Source organism: Rhopilema esculentum, chromosome 12 (assembly GCF_057945365.1).
Source record: "Rhopilema esculentum isolate cy_ngs chromosome 12, ASM5794536v1, whole genome shotgun sequence".
NCBI classification, from domain to species: domain Eukaryota; kingdom Metazoa; phylum Cnidaria; class Scyphozoa; order Rhizostomeae; family Rhizostomatidae; genus Rhopilema; species Rhopilema esculentum.
The window spans coordinates 9,968,961-9,993,499 of record NC_142826.1 but is presented as its reverse complement, the minus strand read 5'-3'; the positions used below and the strand labels follow the sequence as shown (position 1 = coordinate 9,993,499).

At 35.1% G+C, this 24,539-nt stretch overlaps 1 protein-coding gene across 1 annotated transcript; it reads right to left on the bottom strand.

Moving 5' to 3' along the window:
• Positions 1-5,802: 5,802 nt before the first annotated feature.
• On the bottom strand, positions 5,803-20,673 carry LOC135681601 (endoplasmic reticulum resident protein 44). The gene is made up of 14 exons (XM_065196150.2): positions 20,513-20,673; positions 20,275-20,347; positions 18,163-18,202; positions 13,477-13,546; positions 13,087-13,191; positions 11,280-11,396; positions 10,890-10,958; positions 10,558-10,604; positions 9,948-10,005; positions 8,968-9,199; positions 8,202-8,275; positions 7,628-7,695; positions 7,199-7,313; positions 5,803-6,732 (listed from the first exon to the last, which is right to left on the bottom strand). The coding sequence occupies exons 1-14, from the start codon at positions 20,552-20,554 to the stop codon at positions 6,544-6,546; spliced, it is 1,299 nt and encodes a 432-aa protein (XP_065052222.2). The 5' UTR covers positions 20,555-20,673; the 3' UTR covers positions 5,803-6,543.
• Positions 20,674-24,539: the final 3,866 nt, after the last annotated feature.

Sequence of the window (24,539 nt, the reverse complement as noted above, 5' to 3'; positions counted from 1 at the left end):
TTATATGAATAAATCTAAAAAACTTTGTAGAGAAAATTTAAATGTTCGTTTGTGAGATTCTTAGTACTGGTGTATGGTTATCGTGTCATGAAATCAGTTTTCGAAGGCGATGGCACTCAGGTTTACAACTATAGAACCAAGGATTTCTTTCAAGGCTGAATACAGAGCATGTATAGTTTCATTTTGAAGAAGAAGAATCCTTGAAAAAATATTCTCATTGAAAAGTATTTCTTGGAAGTAATCGTTTGAGGAAAAAGCTGATAAGAAACTCATATAACTTCCGATTTAGTTTGAATATAGGAAAGAATCGGTCAAGAAGTTTGATTTGACGTGTTTATGGGGAGTTCTAATGTACTTAATAATTATACCTTTTTGCTTAGAGATCTTCAAAATGAAACAGCAGGAAATGTGAAAATCTTCTAAATAATTTAACATTAAAAGCTGTCAGATTTAATGGAATGCATTTGGAAACTCTATTTAAAATTCCATGTGTAATTTTGAAGAACAACATTGTCATCGCCTTGAATTTCATTTTCATCAACTTTCTTATGCAACCTGACTTGAAAAGGGTTCCATGTAAATTGTTGCATACGAAGTTAGCTTTTAGCTGCGCATTCTGTTCTTATTTCACAACAAGTTCTGTGACTCTATCTTATAAGATAGCAGTACTGTGAAAATCCACATTTCTGTGTACCTCTACCCAAATCAACCGTTCTCTTATCATTCTTTCCTGAAGTATTTTATTTTTATTATAGTTGCATTGTATCATCCTAACCAACCCAATATTTATCATATGCTTTATTTGAAGTTCTACAGCTAAATCGCCTCACTATTCGAAAACTAATCTAGGAAGCATCTTCTTTCAACAACGTTTCGACCGAGCTGTGTTGTAATGATGATTTTGTTGTTGTATCTTTCATGAAATCTCCGCATATCTTCTTGGCCTAAATACTATGTGATACCATAGAAATCTTTCCCAGACAGCAATGATCGATTGGGCTTTTTGCTTTCATCAACACAGTATTTTTGAGGAATTTTCATATTTTGAAAACCATATCTCTACAAAACTTCCTAAACATACCCAGCAACATCGATTTAATGCCAAACCCCTAGCAAGCCCAGTCGAGAGCAACCATTACGCCAGCTTGTTTTGCATGTCAGTTTTGTATGATAATTCAAATATTATCAAAAACCATGCTGTAAACCATTTTTTGCTGCGGGAGATTCGACTGCCTTGACAGAATTAAGTACGCTTGTCAGATCTTACTTTTAAGTTGAATCTTCTTTAAACATGATAATGAATTCCTGTTTTTACAAATATGAATCTGAAAATTTATAAACAACAGCCTTGCTGCAAGTGTGCATTTGTTGTGCTGTTTGGAATAGTTTTGCACCGTCTTAGATAATATCAGCAAAGTTTATTTGATAATATTTCTAAATTTGACCTCGTGAGTTTGACCCTCTCCAACTTCCAGCCTTAGCAGGGCTTTTCGCCCATCTTTTTAGTAAAGATCTTTTGTTGCTGTTTCTAAGGCTGTCAGGTCACTTTGTGTTACTGACAACTTCTCGAGCTGTATCTTTCCGTTCGTCTCTACCCTGAACCTCCTCGATGTTTCATGGCATCATTTGGCAAGCACAAAACAACTTGTGTCTCAAAATCAGACTGACATGGTTCATTTATCATTTTAATATTATAACAGAATTCGCAAGTGTTGTAGTACTCGGTGGATCAGGAAAGGGGAATGTTAATGCAGTCACATGAACAATCTCTAAACACTTTTTTAATTTCTGGTATATTTGTAGAATCCTTTTTTATTTTTGTAACAACAGCCCCGACAGAATCATACCTCAAAGATTCTCGTTTCCCAATCATCTCTTGTATTCATCCAATCTTTACATCCATATCTCTGATAAAATTAATGCTTTCATTATTCTAATATTTATTATCTTTACGCCTTGGCATAAAGATAAAAAGCTTCCCTAGTCATAACTATGAAGGGGGGATTTGTAGTAATTTCTTGAATGATATTAAATTTTTACATAATTTTAATAAAACTGTTGGAATATGTACTGATATTGTTTTATATAAGTTTGTAAAGAATGAGATGGAAATAGGGGGACCTTTATTGGGGAATCATTCACTTGTCGAAACTGCGGGACTCTTTGCAATACCTTTATTAACACTTTCGCTGATTTGTAGCATTTAGCCATCGAATATAACCTAATTCACATTTCACCATTTTTACATCTTATATTTGTAATTCTACTACAACCATGTCCTGGGTCTTGAACCAAATTTTTAATCTCTAAACTATGAGATGATGTGCATTCTGATTTCAATCACGTGAAGATGATTGGCCCTCCCAGCTGTGAAGTAAATGATGACCCTTTTTAATGAAGAAATACCAAAGTGTTTTTAATATTAAAAAGGCCTTTCTCAAACAGTTGAGATGCAAAACTAGGAGCTTTGTCTGTTCGGTTCTCTTATGAATTGCAAAAGTATTTCACGCACACATGTTGTTATATTTAGTTGTAAAGTTGTTCTTGCTCACTTGCATGCCATGCAATCCTCAAAGGATGTATTGTGCAATTCTATTGTCTGCCAGGTATAAAAACTTCTTACAGCCTGACATCTTAGAAAAAAGTACAAGTAATTAATCATGGAGCACGTTTAGTCGCAACAAAGTTGAGGAAGTAAGTTTATCGTCTTACAATTTTCTTTTGAGCTTTCATCCATATATCTTTTCAGCTGTTTACTCCTTAAAAGCAATTAAATTTTCACACCTGTTTCAGTAACGAACAAACGGCCTTGTTTTGAGGATTTTTCAAAGGTTGTTTTGCTTACAAATTACAGGATATTATCAGCAACCATCATAGCTTCATTGTAGAAACTTGACTGAATCGTTTGTGAGGAGAATATTTTGTTATACGTTGCCATTTCAAAACCTGCTAGGACGTCATTTGGATGTTTTTGCAGGAATTGTAACACGATTTATCCTGCGATAACTTTTTTTACCTTGCTAAATACGGATTGCTAAAGAATTATCACTGTACTCTCAAACGTCCTAGAATCCAAACTTAAAGCTTTTCAATAAAAGGTCACTTTTACTGGATATTTGTCAGTAATCTTTCTATACACAGAAGATTTTAAATGAAGTCTGATCATGCTAACATGTTTTCTCATCTTTCATAATCCATCTCACAAATAATCCTGTTTCAGATTTTTCTTGGTCTTGATTGGCTTATGTTCTAAGCCATCTTGAGCCACTCCCGAATCCACGTTAATCCAATTATAAAAATTAACTGGATCGATGATGGACCTCCAGTTGAAAGATATCCCATGTCAAGATGACGAACAAGCATCACGTGATCAGAGGAAATTATAAGGCACAACAGTCTCATCGAAACGTTCCTACTTACCCAACTGTAAACAATTTGTGCGGGACAGTCGGCGTGTAAGAGAGATTTTGTTATCTATTGTCAAAGCGAAGTGTTTGACAAAACGGTGAAATCTTGTTGCTTGCAGCAATGTTGCTAAGTCTGAATAATTCTTAAACCATCGCTTTCAGCTGTGTACTGTTTGTGAACCTGGGCTTCCACAGATAATTTTGTGCTGTCCCTTCCGTTAAGACGTTTGGACGTTCACTTTTGTATTCCCGCTGCAGTTCAAACGACTTCTTTTTCGTGGACTAATCAGGGGCGAAAATCCTGGGGTTGTGGGGATTGTGACACCCCCCTCCCCAATCTCAAATATTGTGGATTTCGCAGGACAATCGAAGATTTCGCAGGGCGCTAAAAAGAATTTAATTGCAGCGTAGGAATGTTACCTCTTACCCTGGGTACCAGGCTCACTCTATATAATTTTTGAACATTATTTCTCATCTTAAAAAACAGAACAGAATTTATCAGAAAATCAAATTCTAGCAATGTCTTGAAATGAAATATCTATTTAGAGGTCTTAGAAACAGTTTATAATATGTATTTGTGGAAAAATCAATGTTGAAATAAGAACAATATTTAGAACACCCGAACCGCAACTTTACGAAAAGAGATCAATATCGAGCCTTGGCAAAAACTCTTGTTCTCTTATTAAAGTGGCATCATTCTGGTATAAAATAATTGAGTAAACCTCGACCATTGACGAACTTAGACGCCCAGAACTCTTTAAAACTGGAACAACGATGATTTGTCAATACTGAACTGTACCAAAAAAACTTTAGTCTCTCGAAAATCCTTAAAGTCGTTTAATTAAAGTTACCCCAGAGAAAGAATTATATCAACAACTGAGGCTTACAAGAATGTTTTTTATCAAGAGAGTTATGGGCAAGAGTCCCAGAGTTCCTATTGCATTGTCCTAAACACGATGTGTGTTGATATACGCTACAAAAATGAACACCAAGCCAAAGAAAATCTGGAACACAGTCTTCTCCCACCAAATCATTGATTGGCCAGTACACAGTAACCCATTGTAATGAAGTGTCTCCAAGCAGCAATTCAGGGTGTATTTTAAGAAATTTTTATCGCTGCACATAGAGAACTTCTAGATACTGAATTCGACAAAATTTTACGGAGATTTCATAGATTATGATCATTGCTACTGATATATTCTCGTTTTTAATTTTGTAATATGCTCTTTTATAAGCTTTATCTGTCGACTGATAGTTGCTGCAATTTTACTTTTCAATATCAGATCTCTTTTTTTAAGTTTATCACTACACAAAACTTGTTTATCACTGCACAAATGGGTTATCATTGCGCGTTGAAATAAACCCTTCAGCAATCTTTATGACCAGAAAGACGTCTCTAGCGAAGATGATTAGAAAGCCAAATCCAATTATCGAATCGATCAACAAAAAAGTGTACCACAGTTCACTCCATTGGTGTTTAATATGTTAACAAATTATATTCGCCTTTTTAATAACAATATAAAGAAAACAGGCTGTTGGGACTATGATAATTGTAAAGTTCAGAAGAAGACACCTTAGAAAGTACTTTTAACAACAATCAATTATCGCGAAGTTTTTTGAAAAGCCTTACCAGGCAAAATGCATTAGACGGCTGGTTAATTTGAAAGCGTATCATCTGAATAACGGAGGATAGTTCAAATTAAGGTGACTAAGTTAAAATAAGGTTGCTAGGTTGAAAAAGGTGTCTAGGTTGAAATAAGGTGGTTAGTTCTCCAATTTAAGTTTGACAAGTTTTCAATTTCGGGTGGGCCGTTGGCAGCCAGTGAATTTGTTATGATATTCAAACACGATAAAGCGTAGTAAGGTTCTGGTAATGCACGATTAATACACGCTGTGAAATTCTGATATCCCTAGCTATTGTTCCCGAGCGATGCCCAGATCCCAGCTGCCGACAAAGAAGACGAGCTTGCCGACAAGTATGAAAATTCGCTGACGAAACACCCCTATATGACGAAAAGCTCTTGCTTTTAAAAACACCCCTCTTACCCTCAATAAGTCCAGCTTGACTGTGCGACACCACAATATATCCATTGATGTGAGATTTCTTGACTCATTTGCAAAATAAACAAACAACTAGACCCTTGGAACATTAAAATCTATCTCTTCGGTTTTGTGTGTAACTGACCATGTAGCGTGTATTTTCAATCTTAGCAAACCGATAGTGCACTGAAAGCTTTAAATAAAACAAAATGAATTAAAAAAAAATTACAGAGAAGATAATGGGAAATGCCATGAAATGAAAAAAGGTAGGAAGGTTCCAAATTTAGACTCTTTTGAGTCCCTAGGTATCAGCTTTCCAAACAGCTTGAAGAAGGATTTGAACCATAATAGACGATTTTAACCTCAGTAGGTCTCATAAAGTACGCCTGTTTTATTTTTCATACTACATTCACTCATATTTCTATAAGAGCAGAAGGAAACCTTTTCTTGTGCAATTTTCCCTCTTTTAACAACACATAGGACTAAAACTAATTCAAAGCACGAAATTAATGTAACAATATCCATGCGTGGCTTTATCTCAATCCTATAATTCCATTACATCTCATGCAACTCAAAGATTTTTCAACTATTATGAAATGTAGTAAAGATATACAAAAATTTCTTTTCTAAGACACCTTTGATCCGTCTACTTTTTCTTACAGTTACCTTCTCAATTGAATATAGATCCTAACACTTCTATCACTGGTAGGAATGTTGACTTGGAATACAAGAAACGAAAATACAGCATTTTTAACATTATCATAAAACTTTATGTAACCTTAAAAAGATTTTTTAAACATACAAAATGCACTGTAATACAGCCAAATCCATGGCAAAAACTTGGGGTGTATTATATAAATAACAACGGTCACCCAAGTGGTAAACTGGGTCACACGAGGTAAAAGGTATCAGCTTTTAGCTCCGATTGTTTCAAGACTGTTATTTCATATATATGCATTGAGAAGGGATGGTGCGGATGTGGGGTTCTAGAATACTGCCTTGTTATCCCATTAAGCTGTTACATACCTTTACGCAGAAATAATAAATTCAATATCTACGTATCAAAATATTTTCGTTTCACTTGCATCTCCTTTTATTAAAGTTCGTCTCTATATCTTAATAAAGTGTACCTATTCTCGCTTGGCAATAATTTACTAAATACAGTCTCAGGAGGACCACTTTTGGCACCACTTCCACTCTCATCGTAAGTCGATCCCGCTTGCTCCTGGCTAGCTTTGTCAGGGTGTTCTGTCTTTTGCTCCACCTGTGCATCGCCTTCTCCAGCCTGATGTAAAGAGCGACAAATTTGAAAAAAGAGCCAAAACAAAGTTCTTTTACTCTAAAGATTCCACTTAAGTTTACAAAACATTACACAAAATATTAAAGTTTGTCCCGAAGATCCAAAAGGCGTTGGAGTATTCAGTTCCATCACTCTGGACCTGTATAAATTCCATTACGAATAGCTAAGAGAACTAAAAAGTACTCAACGCAAAGCCGCTATAGTTGGTAATACCTTCTCTAAAAGCAGTCGAATAACGACTCATTTAAACTGGCAATCATACTTTAAGGTTTAAGGACTTTGTGTCTGTTCATTTCACTTCCCAAGCTTAAAAAATATGTATGGTAGGTAGAGTGTAATGAGATATCGTTAGGTTTTTTCGAGTTTACCTTGAATGCTGCTATAAGTTCAGATTTACAAAATATAAGGACGGCAAAAATGCTAGCAGATTCGGTAAAATCAACGGACATACCTCTTCGTGAACCTCTATCTGAGGAGGTTCTGTCGGGTCAGGCCCATTGTGGTACTCTCTATGAAGTTTACCCGAGTGAAGATCATCGATAAACTGTTGCAGCTTGCCAGGGGTGCTATGGATAAACGAACAGTTTGTTAGCGTCAATATCTGATATGATAAACATAACGAGAAAACGTTTGGTGCAAAGAGGTTTGGTTGAAGCTGTTATAAATCTAGTTTTTTAAGGATTTCTGCTACACAAGGAACTGACCTGGATGTCTTTGCTTTTCAGGACAGCAACAATACTCAGTACGGGCGGAGAAGAAAGGTGGGTTTTTGAAAAAAGTTGTAAAATTAATAAAGTGGATACTTATTAACAGAAGCGTAATTTAAGACTTTAAAATTTACTAAAATTTAATTGATTTTAATGACATATGCATTACTTACTTGATATCTTCGAATTTAGGAAACAGATACATGTGTCTGAAACTGTCGATTGCTATCATTGGTAGATCCTAAAAGGGAAAATAATATTGTGTAAAAACAATGTTTGTGCACTCCATGGAATCTAAACCCGTTGATTAAGGGATTTCAAAAAAAGGTTAAAGCCTTCCATCCACTTTCATGTGTACGCCTTTTACTAGGAAACGATCATTCAATTTCTGATCATGCAAAATCATAACACTTTTGGCAACGCAAGACAACAAAGTCTGTCTCAAGATTGGAGCCTTTTGGAGCCCCAGATCAAGGTAACCGATCACAGTGAGATCAGACACGAATCACAACGATCTCAGTGACAAACAACCATATATGAACACCAGTAGCTTCGACGCTACACAGATTAAAATCCCAAGGCGGTATAACCTTGCCATCTTGTGTAACCTTGTTTGAGCTGTCGTCAACTGCGAAGGTAATATGACTGCTATTAACTATTTATAACCCTAAGAGCTGATATGATCAAAATACAGCAGTTTCAGATGAGCTTAACTGTTAAGCCGTCATGTGGAAAAGAACTGTTTACCTGTTCACTTTTTTCCAGATGATGGAGTGGATGTGAGAATCTGGTTCCATCCGCATGTAGGAAGTTGATTCTCTCTGTTGAAGGAGAGCAAAGCAGTGAGAAAGTCAATCTTTAAAAAGAAGTCTGTTAGTTTTGATAATTAAGGACAGAAATTTAATGCGAATAGAGACAGGCTGAAGAAAAAAATTGTTAATTAAAAATCAGCAATCAAAGCTCATTTAATGACCATAAAGTGTAAAAAATACTAGCTTTCTGAATTTTTTGCCGTGCCCTTTGCTCTTTAAATTTTAAATACACAGTATAATTCTTAATTTGTTTAAAACAAATTACTATAAAGACCAAATTCAGTGTAAAAAAATCGAATTACTTGGGGAAGTCTAGGCCCGCTGAGAAGAAAAATAGACGGGGACATGGAAGTCAAAACCAAAGGGTCGGTGACGGGGGTCGTGTGCGTATATCACATAGTGGACGGTATTGCGTGTTTTCATTGGAGCTTCTTGGTCCAGTAGAACAAAATAACAAATGCAATTAGAAATGAAAATTTCGGATTCCAAATCCCAACGAAGCTTATCTAGAACTCGGTCTAAGCAAAACATTTTTTTAACCAATAAACCAGCGTTCAAATTAGCTCAGGGGGTTCTCCAAAAATCTATCCTCGTTTATATTCGCCCTACGAGTTTGTGTAATAACAATTATTTTATTTCTGATAAACACATCTAAGAGTTCACGTGCTTGGGTTATTTCTACTGGTAGAATGCAAACCTACCTTTTTCGTGGTATAACTCTTTCGCGATTATATCCTTGAATTTTTTTATACTTTCAGTGTCTTCTGGCCGATGAAAGAGCAATAAAAATGGCAGTCCTTCTTCAGTAAGTTCTTCACCATTTTCAAATGTTATTTCTCTGACAAGTGGTACGCATTTGTCATTGACCCAGGCTTTCAACAGTTCAGACTTCAGCAAATCACCAGTGTATATAAGATCTTGGTCTACCGGGGTCTGAAAGATTTTTAGTTACATAAAACCAATGTTGCAAAGAAAGGTTAAAGTCAGAAAGAATTCAGAAATTGCCTCGACCTTCCTTCGGGTGAAACTTTTGTTTTTATCCAACATTTAACTGGTATTTTTTTAATCAAAGTCTCTAAGAAATGGACTTTAAATAGAACCGTCTATGGTTTGCTTTGTCAGAAGCAAACCATAGATGATTCTATTTGATTCTATTCCATAGATGATTTTTTTCAGCTTTGTCAGAAAAAAAAAGTTTAACCACAACAGTAAATTCCTCTCACTTAATATCCTCTTGCTTAGTTTTGCATTTGCAATGCTCGTATCTACTGCATCATTATATGGACTTCCTCATTTGGAACTCACAACAACTGCCAACAATATAAATTCGCGACATCAAAATGCGGGGTTCGTCGAATAAACAAAAAGGAGAAGCTACAATCTATTTAATAAAAATACTCACCATATCTTAGAAAACAGAAAATGAATGAATAATTATTATCAAACGTTGCACTTGCAATTATCTGAAGTGAAATGAGTTTTATCCATGCAATTGAAAGTTAAGAAGTAAAATTGAGAAAATACGGCAAACAAGGACACAATATAGCGATTCTGACATGTTTTGCTTGTAAATTAACCGATATTGTAAGGCAAGGAGACACCGCGAAGTATTATGAGGACCTAGCCCACTGGGATATCAAAGAAACGGAATGCTCAATTGCCAAATTATATTTCAGCTTACCTGCTTTGCACGGAATACAACACCATCTCCAAGTGCCCTCTCCTTCTGCGATGCTTCGCTAAAATGAAAGGATGGATACAAGTTAACGGAATTCAAACCTTTGTAACAAGACCCTACATCGACCAATAAACTTCTGTGATGCGTATGGCCTTTGACTGGTTCATTATTCCCAAAATTTTGAGGCAAAAGTTTCTTCAAAAAATATATATAGCGTAAGCATAATAATAGAAGATAAAAAATACCGTTACAATTTATTGAAAACAGATGCTGCTTAACTTATTAATAAAAATGGCTCAACGGTTTTTGGAAATTCAAAATGGTTTGGAAAACGCAGACATTTTGAAACATACTTTAGCTTTTTGTCTGATAATCTTCAGCGAATATAACGTGATACAAAAAAATGATTGAAACTCTAAGCTAGGAAATATATATACCCAGTTACAGGTCCAAACTTTGTGCCCAATCAGTGCCGCTTGCCAGTACTGTTTTATGCTCTGAAGAGGGCCGGACAAGAAGTCTAAGTATGATTTTAAATGTTTGCTTTTTCAAAGCCATTTTGAGATTCTGTTCCGCCAAAATAGTCTATGGAAATATAAAACATGAAACATACCCAAAGCCAACCCAAAAGTCACAGTCATCCCGTAGTTCATCTGCAATCTGAAAATGGGGATAGGAAATTCATTAGTGAGTCTAAAAATAGCAAGCTATCACAGACAAACAAGGAACAGAAACAAATTTACATCTTTGCTTCTTGCTGTTACTAATAAAAAGACAGTGTTATGCACTGTAAAGTATTCTTTTTGTCAAAATCTTGGTAAGGCCAGCCTCCAAACATGACATAACTATATTACTATTCGTAAACTTACATAGGATGACCAACAAATAATGGTTGCATTTTTACACTTGTGCTATCATAGATACCTTTTCACACAAGTGACTTACCTTTTCGAATACTTTGTAATCTTCAGAAGTTCTTGATTCAAAGTAGCCAAAAACACTATTTCTTTTTGTCTAAAAAAGCAAGAAAAATTTAATTGGCTAAACAAAAAGTCAGCTAAACAAAAAACATCAAATGAATAACATTTCAGAACGTCAAATCCAAACATATTTCAAAACAAATGCCTCATCTGAAGACCTCTTGTTCGGTAGCATGAGTCAAATATCTTTGAGAAAGAAGCTATGGGATACACGAGCCTAGTTTATGTTTTCATAAACTTTTGAAAGCCAAACGTATAGTTATTGCCTTGCAAATTCATCAAACATTGCTGGTCTCAAAGCTGACTTTTGGTAATTTACCAAGGCAGATAATAACTTGCAACAAACAGAACTTACATCTGGGGTAAAATCTTCTTTCGAATGATATTCCTTTACACTTGGTTTCATTTCCTTTCTGATAAAATTTGTAAAAGCATCGACTGATCTTTGGCCTCTGTACTCTTTTCTCATGGGCTAAAGAGAGAAGAAAAGTTTGTAAAATGTGCCTAACAAATTTACCACAACAAAGTTTTTTAAATTACGAATTAGATTTAACTGAATGTGGTGGAAAGGTACATGTTTAACAAACAATCTGCCTTAAAACGTATCATAAAACAATGTGCTTATTAAGAAAATAATTCTGGCTGAATGACCCTCATTTATATATTGTGAAAGTGCAAAACACTTGACACTCATTATGGTGAATTCCCATACTCTCAAACTTTCGCTTTCTTTTCCATAATTTCTTTCCACTTCCCCTTACTTTGATATATCATCTTGAGCTCAGTTATATATATTGTGGGAATGGAATTAAACCAGAAATGAAAACAGATGACCATGGAATCATATACTTTATAAAATGAGACTTTGATTAAATTAGCCAAAAGTTATCTTAAACTTTTTTCAGTGCTTTATAACTAATCTCAAACTTAGTTAAAAAAGTTAGGATTTTGATGGGACATTGGCTATTTCAAACATTGGCTGGAAAAAAGCTCAGTTCTTATCAGTTCTTATCAGTTCAGAATTATCTGGAAAAAAGCTCAGTTCTTCTATAAAGTTTGAGATAGCTTATATCAACTGTTGCACATTTTTATGATCTTAAAAGTACATCTTGAGCCAAAAGGAAGGAACTCAAAACTTCCTGTCACAGAATTTAAAAGGGGCTGGGTCACGTAACCTTAACATTTTGTGCGGGACAGTCTGCTTGTAAGAGGAATTTTGTTTACCATTTGTCAAAGCGGAGTGTCTGACAAAATGGCAGGCCGTGAAATCTTGATGCTTACAGCAATGCTGTCAAGTCTGAATCATTCTTAAACCATTGGCTTTCAGCAATGTGTACTGTTTTGAACCAGGGCTTTAAAAGACAGATGTTTATGTGCTGTCTCTTTGGCTAAACAGCCCGTTAGGATGGTCATTTCTTATGTTCCTGCTGCAATACAAACTGCTTCTTTTTCGTGGACTGATCGATGAAATGATGTTGAGCAATACGTATAAATAAAATCTTTGGTAAAATCTTCAAGGCCTTGGCAATGAAAAAATAATTTTTTTGTAACAAATGACATTAGGATCTTCCCGATGGGCTGTGATTCTCTGTCCTACCAAATCTCATTTCAGCTGATGTGGTGGATTCAACCCATTCACAAGCATCCACACAAAAACATTGTCCCGCAGCCTTACACATGACCCTGTCCCTTTAAAGAACTCAGATTTATCTTTCTCCGTGTACTTCTTGGCAAGGTTAAAGCTATCACATCCAGTTCTGCCTCATCCAAATGACTTCCAAGTTTTCAAATTTAAAAAGAAATGAAGCAAAAAAATTGTTTTCAAAATGTTATTTAAAAAGACTTTGACCAGCATTTTGGATTTGAATCACAGTGAAATAAGCATCCGAAGCAAATATACCATAAACGTTTTTGCATGGTTTCACTGTCTGATGATATGAAACTTAAGCATAATGTTACAGTTACCATAAGAAACGGATTTGTACAGCAACTGCAGATGGAGCCATAAGTGGCTAAGAGCAAAAACTGGCCAATCTCACCACCAGTAAAAAAACTAACTCATTTACAACCTGAAATGTCATTTTACTAAAAAATAGGCTTCTATCAAATAGATATTTTATATCGTTAGTTAACATTGTTTACACGTTTATCCATATACATACCTTTCCATTTCTGAAAATTTTCAATGTTGGATACTTGGAAATTGCATTATCTGATGAAATCTGATGCTCTGTTTCACAGTCAACTTTTCCTAATGCTGCAGAGTCCTGTGAAGTCAATAAATACATATTATAATTACAAAAAGGCGTTCACAGAAGGGTAGACATAATACATACAACATCTACAAAAAAAGAACTGCTATAAATTGAGCCAAACACAAGAAAATGATTCTGTTATGAGAAATATGTCAACAGGGCCACCCAGAAATAATCGTAGCATGTTTTACATTAAACAAAATAATACATATAGTGAAGGGTAATGAATATTATGTTGGAAAATTATCATCACAATCTACTGTAAAATAAAATGGGTTGAAATGTGATAATACTTACTGGATACTCTTCCTTAATTATTGCAGCTGCCTGGTCAAATATGGGAGCAAGCATCTGGCTAAATCTGCACCTGTAAATATAAATTATCCCTTTAATTTATCTGTGGTTGACAGAAACCTTTTAGTAGCTTTATGACCTGCAGTCAAGAGCAAAAATTAGAAATTTTTTTGGATGAAGTATTCATTTCCTAAAAGCCCTATTAGTGGCTAGAGAAGCTTGCTGAATTCTGTAGGTTTTAGATGATGGAAAAAAGGTGGTGGTTATAATAGAAATGTTATGAAAATGGAGAGCTTATTCTAAACATTAGAGAAAACATGATGTCTTAACAGTTGTGATACAGGGGTGGCGCTAGAGACAAACCTTCAAGGTGCCGAAGTTTATATTCTCCGTAACTGCCGACGCTGGATGTGTCAAATTGCCGACAGAAAAAAAAATCGATTTGCCCCATATAGCAGGCAGGGCCGTCGCGAGGCAAGCCTCGTTGGGGGGGGGGGGGAGGGTGTGGAATGCAAATTTACCTGATTAAAAAATTATTGCCTGAAACTTTTTAGCTAGTGTCACAAACCTCTGCAATACATTTTGTCAATCTAACTCTGTATGAAAATAACCTACTTTCCTAATAGCCTTGTCAAATCTCTATATCGGGACGGGCAAAATGTATAGTTACTAACTGAGGCGGCACCATGGTTGCCGCCGAAGGGGCAGGAAATTTTCGAATTGTGATGCTTCTAGTTCCCTGGAAAATGCACTCTTTTAAGCAAATTTCACTAAAGCAATCCTCCTAATCCTATTGAAAATTATTGTCTTTTTGCAAAACTTTTTTACAGCAGATAAAAACAACAATTTCGCCGTGGTCTTGAAAAATACCAGGTTGTCAGTTACTTTTAAATTTAGATCCCTCTCTCCAGCATGCCTTATGAATGTTAAGAAAAATCTGGAGATCATAATGAATTGCAGTTGAAGCTTCTACTGAGAAACTTCAGGAGAAATGGACACGAGGCACAATTTTACCTAAGATTGCTTGAACCTTTATTGATTTTATGACAGGAAGGTCTCTGAAATACCTAAAGCGTTTCTTCCACCGAGCGGATTTTACCTGAAATTTTCTATTGAGATACTATTGGGGTGGGTGTGACAACCCCCCAGTCGCGACGCCCCTGAGCAGCACCTCCAATGAAGGGGCACCGATATAGAGCATTTTTCCAAGAGCAAGCAAGCATATAGAGCAAGAAATAGAGCATTTTTCCAAAATCGTTTGTTGTGGGTGCAAAATTCTCCCTTGCCCCCTCCCCGTCCCCACTTTCCAACCTATGTCGGAGTCCACGAGATTTTCTCGGCAATTTGTGCCTTGTAAGAAACTTAATGCGCAAATATTGCCTATTGTTGAATATTTCTTCCTATCTATGTTGGAAGAAGTTAATCGATGGTTTTCTCTAAACCATTTGTTTGTCGCAAGCTATGCGGTGAACAATGCTATTGAAAAATAGTTGATGAAAAAGGACAAGAAGTGCTTTTTGAAAGATTTATTACGCAAAATGTGCTCATGATCGAAATGTTTTCATTGGCAATAATAATGTCTTGAAACGAAAAGAGAATCCTTTAAGAAGAAAATTCATTTAAGACTTTTTTATTACAGCGTGATTTTGCTGTTGTTAGGGTAAATTTCCTTGAAACGGTCCAAAACATGGTCCAAATCAAGCATCTCTGCACGTTTCGCATGAATTGGCATTAGCATGAGCAGCAACAGGGATTTCAACCGAAAGGAGCACGATGGTATTGTGGGTCATGCGAAGGAGCACCATGAAATTAAGTCACAGCTTTCACGGAAGCGACAGGATATAATGCCACTATGATAGTAAAATTGCCGAAGAAAAGCCATTGGGAAAACCATAAACCAGCCAGTACAGTTTTCTCCTCGATTATTTATGTCATTCAAACAACATGTAAACCGGGTGACATCCATCAAGTGCCGACGGTATTGAGAAAGCAAAAATTGATTGGCTGCCGACGGGGGGGCTAACAAAAATCTAGGGGGGGCTAAAGCCCCCCCTTGCCCCCCCATGCCGCCACTCCTGTTGTGATATATCTCTGTGATTTTCAAGATTGTGCAGTAGATGAAAGTTTAGGCATTGAACTGCCATGTCAGCACCCTGATCCTATTGTATAAACATGGGGGAAAATTTCCAAAGACCTGTAGCCAGGGTATTTATCTTAAGCTATTTTGAGTTTTAATGGGCAAAGATAACAACAGAATGGACCTTGAGAAATGGAAGACCAAGAAGAGGAAGGCCAAAAAGACGATGAAGAGATGAGATAGAAAAGAAAGCTGGCAGCCTGTGGACTCATGTGGCACAAGATTGAAGAGCGTGGAGACAGCTGTGGAGGCCACTCCCCAGCAGGCTGAGATGATGATGATGATGATGATGATGATGATGATGATGATGATGATGATGATGATGATGATGATGATTTTGAGTTTTTACCAACTAATTTTCAAAATTAATACATACATACAGACATTGCTGTACATCTGGAACTTATGTTTGCAACCAACCACAGGCATTAAATTCTTTATTTGTGAGTTTCAAGCTTATATCAAATTACTCTTTTAATGAGGTTGTGCAAATGTTCAACTTTTTTCAAAAGAACATTGGAAAAATCAAAATTCAAAAAATTTTTATCAACTTTTAGGGATAGGAGATCTCTGTATCATACATCATTTTTTTTCCATACTAATTAAACTAATGGCTTTCTTGGGATTGGAATAAAAAGAAAGATAGTTGCATAAATTCAGATCATAATTTATCATTAATGAATTCAAAAAAGTTACACTATCACAACCACTCTCATTAAAAAAGGACATTTTTTAAAACTCTTTTTGACCGCCTAGCCCCTCCTTCAACTGTACATTATATTATCCAAATCTGCTCAACTCTCACAACTCATTGGAACATCATTTCAAAAGGCAACTAACTGTATGTAAAGCAACTGCTACCATTATCAACAATAAATTAGAAGAAAATCTTAACACAATACAACCCACACCAAATCCAAAGTCACAATCTATCAGGAGGCCTGGCCACATGAATTTTGGCAGGTAGGAGGTAAATCTCTCTACTTGTTTGAGTCAGGCAGGTGACTTTTACATGATGTAGAATTCATCAACTAATTCTTTGAAAGCAACTATTAAATACCATGCAAGTTAGAAGGAAAATATCAAAAATCAAGATGATCTTCAAAACAAAACAAACATTCTGCAACTAAACAAAATGGATCACAAGTTATATCTACTTTTGTTTGTAATCTGATTTTTATTCACTAATTCCTATAACTTCCTCCATATTCTTAACTCCACAGCTGATCTATTTTGAAAGAAGTATCTACCACATTTTACAGCTCAAGACAAGATAACATGAACCTTGAAACTGGGAAACACTTCTCAAAAGATCAATTCTCTGAAAACACTTTCCATTATTAACTTAACAAAAATGCTGTTAAAAAGCGTCTCAGTGTGAGGAAGGGTTAAAAGTGACTTTAGAAAGCACTTGTTTTGATTCAAACATGAACATTTCTGTTTGAACATTTATGATGTAGACCAAAGTAAATTGAGTTGTGTGTAAATGAAGGACAGGCCACGGTAGCAGGCTGCTCAATGGACTCCAATGGAATGCCTGTGGCAAAAAGTTGATAGAAATGTTGAAAATAAAAAACAACCCAATGAAATGCTGATATAGTGTTTTAATTTCGTTGTTGAATGAAACTATGTTGTGAGGTAGTCTTCTTAAAAACACATGGAGATCTGATATTTTCACTAGTTTTATAAAAGCAACCAAATGACAATGCCAATGTTTGGTCAGACTAGGTCAATGCTTGGTGGGACTATTTTGTATTCCCAAAAAGGCAAAATTCTTGACATAGCACTAATATATGAAATATGATGCAAGATATTTCTATGTGATTAACGTAAATAAGTTATGGTATCCTGGATGAACAGACATTCAACATGTGAAAAATATTGTTTAGCTTCAATGCCAACACAAATCTATGGCTGGAGTGGCAGGTGAATTATTGTTTGATTGATTAGTGCTATTGCCTGCCTCATATAGCCAGGCCTTCTATTTAAATGAATATACATTTGCAGATTTGAAAGTTTTAATAATTTAAACCACAGTGAGATCCTTTGAAAATAACTTTCTTATCAAACCATGACGAAGAAAGCATTTATATAACTCATACACAACTATAGTCAAACACATACTTCACAACGCAAAATAACATCTCTTGGTTTGGAACTAACACAAATCTACATCGAAACATTCAAAGCAATTCAAAGTAAACTTTCATGTGAGGTCATCCAGAATCATATGCTATTCTGATTGTATTTATAACCATTTGTCCTTGCAAACTGAGTACACACTGAGCGAGGAAATGTCTTTTAATGGTTTGATGAATAAGAAATGGCAACAACACTGTAAGTGACATGGCAACTTTCAATATTACTTGTTCCCTGAACAACATTGAAATCATCAGGGAAAAAGGAACTGTAAGGCTTGCGACACATCTTAATCATCTAATTCTGCTTTAACATACCACAACATTTTGCATGTATTCTTTTATATACCATACCTTCATAAAATGTGTTTCTTAATATGACAATTTTTTATAAAAAAACAGAAGTTCTCTTACCATTCAGCATAAAAATTGATTAGTGCAACTTTATTGGTATCTGAAAAAAGTAAAATTGAAAAAATTAAGTTTGTAGATGACACAACTTCAAATGATGCTGCAAATGTTTTGTCATATGCCTGCCGAAAGTCTTGGAACACTGAAGTAAGTTTGCAAGGTCAAATTCAGCCATCCCCCTCTCCCCCATGGATATAGCTGCCCATTTGTAGCAATATTCAAGAAATGTTTTATTCAAGCAAATTTCCAATTTAATTCTGATTTAATTGTAAAATTCTTCATTTAAAGGAAGATTTAATGTAAAGCATACAATCAATACAACAAAACGCATCCGAAAATCTGTATTCAGTTCAATAAAAGGTATTCAGTTCAATGAAATATATTCAGTTCAATAAAATATAATCAATTCAAGAAAATGTATTCAATTCAAAAATTTATTCAATGCAAAAAAATTGGTTTTCAGTAGAGAAAATATGTTCAATGCAAAAAACACATTCGAAGCAAAAAGGCATTCAATGCAAAAAATGTGTTCAATGCTAAAAAACAAAGCTATTCAATGCAAAAAAGCTGTCCATTAAACCTTCCTTCAAATAGAGAATTTTAGAATTAAAAAAAGTACTAAATGGGGTATTGAATCAGGTATTGCATGAATAATACATTTTATTGAATATTGCTACAAATGGGCAGCCCAGCAGCTCAAAACAGGTAAGGGAGCAATTAGGAAGCAGCTTCTTTTGGATTTCTCTTTATGATATTTTGCCTTAACCATCAACATTGTTCTAGGGGGAAGAGGACAGAAGTAATAATTTTTTTTGGAAAAGAATGAAAGATCTAAAATTCATCGCAAATTGCTGGGTGTTCCAAGTACTTTTGGCAGGCATTGAAGGTACCACATTTATCAAACTAAAAAAAGCCTTTTCCTAATCAAATGAAGTCTACTGGAATAAAAAAGCCCTTTAAAAATGATAACTTTTTTTTAAATTTCTTATATCCAAAATTTTCGTCATGATCTGTTGTTTTATATTCTGATGGTTATGATTGCTTCTGCACTTTTATATATTCTATTTTATATGCAACTATTTTAACATACCAAGGACATAAATAAACTGGTTTACATTTAATGTGATCCCTGATAGCCAGATAAGAGCCTGAATAGGTCTGCACAAATCTGATAAAGATAACCCCCTTCCCTTAAGACATGTAAACAAATAATGATTGGCAAAATTGTGAATGTAAAATTGCACTTAGAGAACAGCCACCAGCATATTAAATGTTCTTATAACCACATGGTCTTACCTCTGAAAATAAAAGAACCTCTTTGGCAGGTGGTAAATTCAAACGGGTTATCCTAACTGAATTATTGAAAAACCAAGCACATTGTCAGTAGCAACCAAAGTTTCAAGGTTGTAGTGACAGTCTTTAGCAAAATTTATTGGTATTTTACTTCCTAAAGAAATGTGGGTATTTTAAACTTGGAGTTTTCTCATAATTGTATTCTACACTATTGAAACACTATTCAAAACTAAAAGTTGTGTCTCTTATATTTCTTCAATTTTGAATTTCAATTGTTCTTTTACAAAAAATGATGAGAAAAATCTATAAATATAAATAAAAATAATAATATAAATTTAGCAAATTGGGGAATGAGATAGGGAGAAAATTATATGCAATAAGATTATTTATTATTTTTAAAGAAATACTTTGACGCAGCGCTTAGTAATTATTTGTAATCAATATGGTTCTACTCTGATTTCCAAAATTTCATTAAGATAAAATATTTTTAATATATTGTTTATGATTGGAGCATCTGCCTAGCTAAAATTAATGAATGTAGACTAGCTACTTGCCCCGGAAACAATCATAGATAAAATATTTAATCTAGAACGGTGCCGGGGAAGAAAATGGGGCACCGCCAGTGAATTTTCTAAGTAGAATACGGCCAGTGAATTTTATAAGGAAACCATTGAATTTTCGATAAAATTACAAAAATTAAAAAGAGTGAAGCCATCTGACCTATATACCACCAGAATAGAATATATTTGTTGATGAATGTTTAACGACCAATTTAATTTATAGAAAGAAAGCAGATTAAACACTCCTGTATAAACAACTCACCTAAAAATGTTTGATAATTAGAACTGTTCAATTGGGTTGCTGATGAAGCTGATGACTTCCCAATTAATAGGATCTGAATATGAAAATAAAAATATTTCAATATCTTTTGACGGAGTGACCACAACTTTTAAAGGATTTAGGCCAAGAAACGCTACCATGTTGATATCTGCGCAATGGCCTAATGAGGATTTGAAAGAACATTTCAAAAGATTCGATGCTAAAACTTTTCAAGACTTACCGATAATATAAAAAGGGGTGCTCGAAGACACTTAGGCAACATCTTTAGATTGCAGATCTGTAATACAGCAAGGAAATTTGAATGACCCTTTCTTCCTATCGTAGGCCTAAATCGGTGTTTTTTTCTCGTGTGATGTGCTGACGTATTACTGGCTAGAAGTCTCGCAGGTAGACCGTGACTTTGCGCGGGAAATGGCCACCTGTTCGACAGCAAATGAAATGGTTCCATTCCAAGCGGGATTTTTAAACTCGTTATTCACCTGTCGTGTCGTTAGATATTTTGTCAATTTGAAATAAGATGCCTTGACAAAGATATGTTCTCAAAGGCTATTGCGACTGTTGATCTTAGCATATTGTTTTCTATTTTACGTGTTGCTCTCGGCAGACAAAGTAAATGCCAAGTAAATAGGCAAAAAGCAAATGTGTGCCGCCAGGATACACATTGGGGCTAGCAATATTCAATCGATAACATTGGCTTGACAGTTTAATGCCTCACCTTGTTACTTATTATATTGTGTGTATAAACCTTGGAAGCAATCTTTTTAGAAATACGTTAGGTTGAGTGATATCTAAAAATTTGTCCCTAAAGATCTTCATATACAGTCAATTCCACCATAGTCTATAACCCATTTATAGTCATTTCACTGAAAGTCACACTACCCGTTATACAGTCACATAAAATTTAGACCCAAATTTGCCAAACCATTCAATTTAGCTCCGCCTTACAGTCAAACTCAGCTTACATTTGCAAGTTTTAAAGCAACATTTGGTGTGACTATGCCAGGAGACTACTGTATGTTGTTATCCATGCAAAATCTTAGCTTTCATATTAAGCAATAAAAGCCAATATCCATGATATCTATCTACTTTGCGTGTTCTTTTATCTTGGGTGGGCTGATCTAAGCAAGTCTTGAATTTTTTGGGCTATATTTTGTATCTTAGTCATTGTTGTACAAAAACATCTGTAACTGATACCTAAGCAGCTGCGATTTTGCTATTGAACCAAAAGATCCCAAAAAAATAGTTTCTCAGAAAAAATGTGAAAATGACATATAATCTTCAACTTTCCTTTGCAGGGCCGCGGAGAGAATTTATGGGCCCCGGGTCAGGACAAAAATTAAATCATAAGGCAGACACTTCTAGGAGGTATGGGGAATGCTCCCCAGAAGTTTTTGAAAATTATGGTTGCCAAAACTGCTAGGGTGGCTATTTTGGTTGCTAAAATTGCCATGGTGGTTAAACTGCGCTGGTGGCAATGGTGTAGATAGAGGGGGTCAGAGGGAGCAAAAACACCACTGTAGAGCTAAACTGCTATTTTGTCTGAAAACCTCCGCTCTTTTCAAAAATTTAACATGGTTGTCTATGTTTATCTAAATGTCATGTTTTGATGGGAAAAATTTGTATCTAAATGAACATAAGAATATTCAATATATCAAAAGATCTTTTTTCAGTTCTGATGTCGTTATGTTATGTTGAAAATTATGAGAAAAATATAGAAGCTTGTTAGATTTTTGTCGGAAAATCCATGTTTCTCACCCCTCCTGTGAATTAGAAAGAAATAGAAAATTACAGGTACAAAATGATATGTTTCAATAACTGAGAATAAAAAACAAGTGGGATAGGCACAAGATTTAGGGATATTTAATGGAAGAGATATAATTTATCACAAGTACATTTAATACTTTGGGCAACTGTTTATTCTGTTTCCTTCCATATCGCACTGCTTCATTCAACCTGGCACTTCTTAAATACAATCGATATACAATGTACGCATCAAATATCATACTTACCATACCTGATCCGCTGTTTAATATAATTTGAGCATAACTGATATCTTAGCACCATAATGCATGAAAATGAAATTTTCTTAGAAATTCTCAGAGTTTAGAAAATGAAAAACACTCAATTCGTTAACTAAATTGGACCACAACCGACACACTGTTGCAAATAGATGCGAACGCCATATTGTAAATCTGTATGACATACATATTGCCCTGTATGTTGCCCTGCAATCACATTTTTTGTTAACATTCAAAAGCTTTTGAACTTCTTAAGCCCTAGCCAACAAAGATGATAAATTCGTAACAAAATTATATTTAACACTGAGGCAGTCAATGACTTCATGGACCTTTGTCATTATTGTCTCTAATATTATGTTATCTTAATATTGATTGGGAGGCTGGATTATTACTTAGAAATGTTTTTCAATTGAGTTATTATTTATGGGTCCCTAAAGCCAAGGGCCCCTGGGTCAGTGACCCCCCTGACCCCCCCTCTCCTCAGCACTGTTCCTTTGTGCTGATCAGATCGTTTTCAATTTTTGCACTGGCAAAAAAGCCACCGTTACGAAAAATGCTGCTTGAGAATGTTGCTTGTCCAAATATTTCAACATAGATCAAATAGATCAGACAAATATAAAATAGATCAAAATAGATCAAAAATGCTAAAAAAATGATTTTCCAAGAGCCTGAAGGGCGTGGCCGAGAAAATTTGTTTTTGTTCACCCAAGTTTTCTCAAGCTGGCGACGCCACTGGGCTCTGCTACCCAAGGTAAATAAAAACTTATCAATGGATCTGAATCATCAATGCAGCTTGAATGCACCTATAGTCCTTTAGTATCAATAAGAGCAAGTCATTTGTACATATAGAAATATCAGATCATTTATCTCTTCCTGCATAGCAACTTTTCCAGTCTCTTCATATCAGTCATTAGATTGAGTATAATCACAAAACGTACTTTCAAAAAGCTCTCAAGATCAGTTTGATGTGATGAGAGCAAAAATAAATTGAATTTGATGCTTGTGATGAGAGCAAATGAGAGCAGATATGATGAGAGCAAATGTCAAATTTGATGCTTATGAAGATTTCCCAGTCAGCATGAAATGTGACTGCCTTGCAAGAGCCATTCATGATTGGCAGCTTGGTCAGCATGAAAGACTCTTATATACTCCTTATTCAGTTCAAGTACCCTTAATCTCGAAAACTAAAATCTCTAATACGCCATGTCCATTCTAATAATCGCCAATATAACACAAAACCATTATTTTTAATATCAAAGTGCTGTCTGCCTTATCCACCAGTATATGGCTAAGTAAAGGAACGGCAAACGGCTGGCTATTGAAAAGATACGTGGAATACAGCTTTTCTTGGATTGCAGGTGATTTACAATGGTTAAGGTATAAAACATATTTTCCTTCATCAGTGATAGGTGCAACAGTGTCCTTAAACATAACAAAAGCCTGTTCCAAATTGGCAGAGATGTGGCAAATGAAATACTTATGTTTCGGTGTAGAATATTTAAGCTATCGAGGTGCTTTTGATATTTCTTAAGAAGCTTTCCACTTTTTTGATTGCGCTGCAGTATATAACAGGTTAAAAGATTTTTATTTGCTCTCGGCGCATTGCGGCGTTCCTAATTTGCAACATTCCATCGGAGTTAGCCGAGCAGCCTGCTACTGTGACTGTTCCTTGCATGATCTGCTAAAAAATTTAGCTTGTATGATCTACTGTTTTATTTTATGTCCATGGCTATTGCATTTCCTATATATTATTAGATCGATCCTCTTTTAACTAAAAATAGTGAGTGAAAGAGCGGCTTTGTTATGACTGCTTATGATACTAGCCAACGATTTTCAGCTTTTAAACACTGAATTTTAAAAGCTTATGACGATACAAAATGACTTATAACTTTTGAATAGGGAGACCCAAAAGCCTCACGTGTTCCTTCTTGCTCAGAACATAAAGCAATAACCCGTACAAAAGTTGAACATCATTCAGCAAATTTGAGTTTGAAATTTATAGTTTAGTTGAGTTCTGTTAAATAGAATGTGAAAGAATGCTGCCTCCACCAAAAATTCTTGCAGTATGTACTTACAGCTTTCTTCACTTTAACAAATTTTTATTTCTTTTCAAAATTAGATGGTCATGTAACTACTACTGCCTCATCAAAAGAAGATTCAGGCGAGGGGCAAATCACGCCAAGAAAATCTCGTACACCTTTTGTGAAAATCCTATTGTTTTATATGAAA

Bases quoted from the DNA above. Each gene is read 5' to 3' on its own strand.
- LOC135681601 (XM_065196150.2), bottom strand. From the start codon at position 20,554: ATGTTGCCTAAGTGTCTTCGAGCACCCCTTTTTATATTATCG. The intron at 20,348-20,512 runs GTAAGTCTTGAA...TTTCATATTCAG, and splicing joins CACCCCTTTTTATATTATCG to ATCCTATTAATTGGGAAGTC. The intron at 8,276-8,967 runs GTAGGTTTGCAT...CTCCTTCAACAG, and splicing joins AGAGTTATACCACGAAAAAG to AGAGAATCAACTTCCTACAT.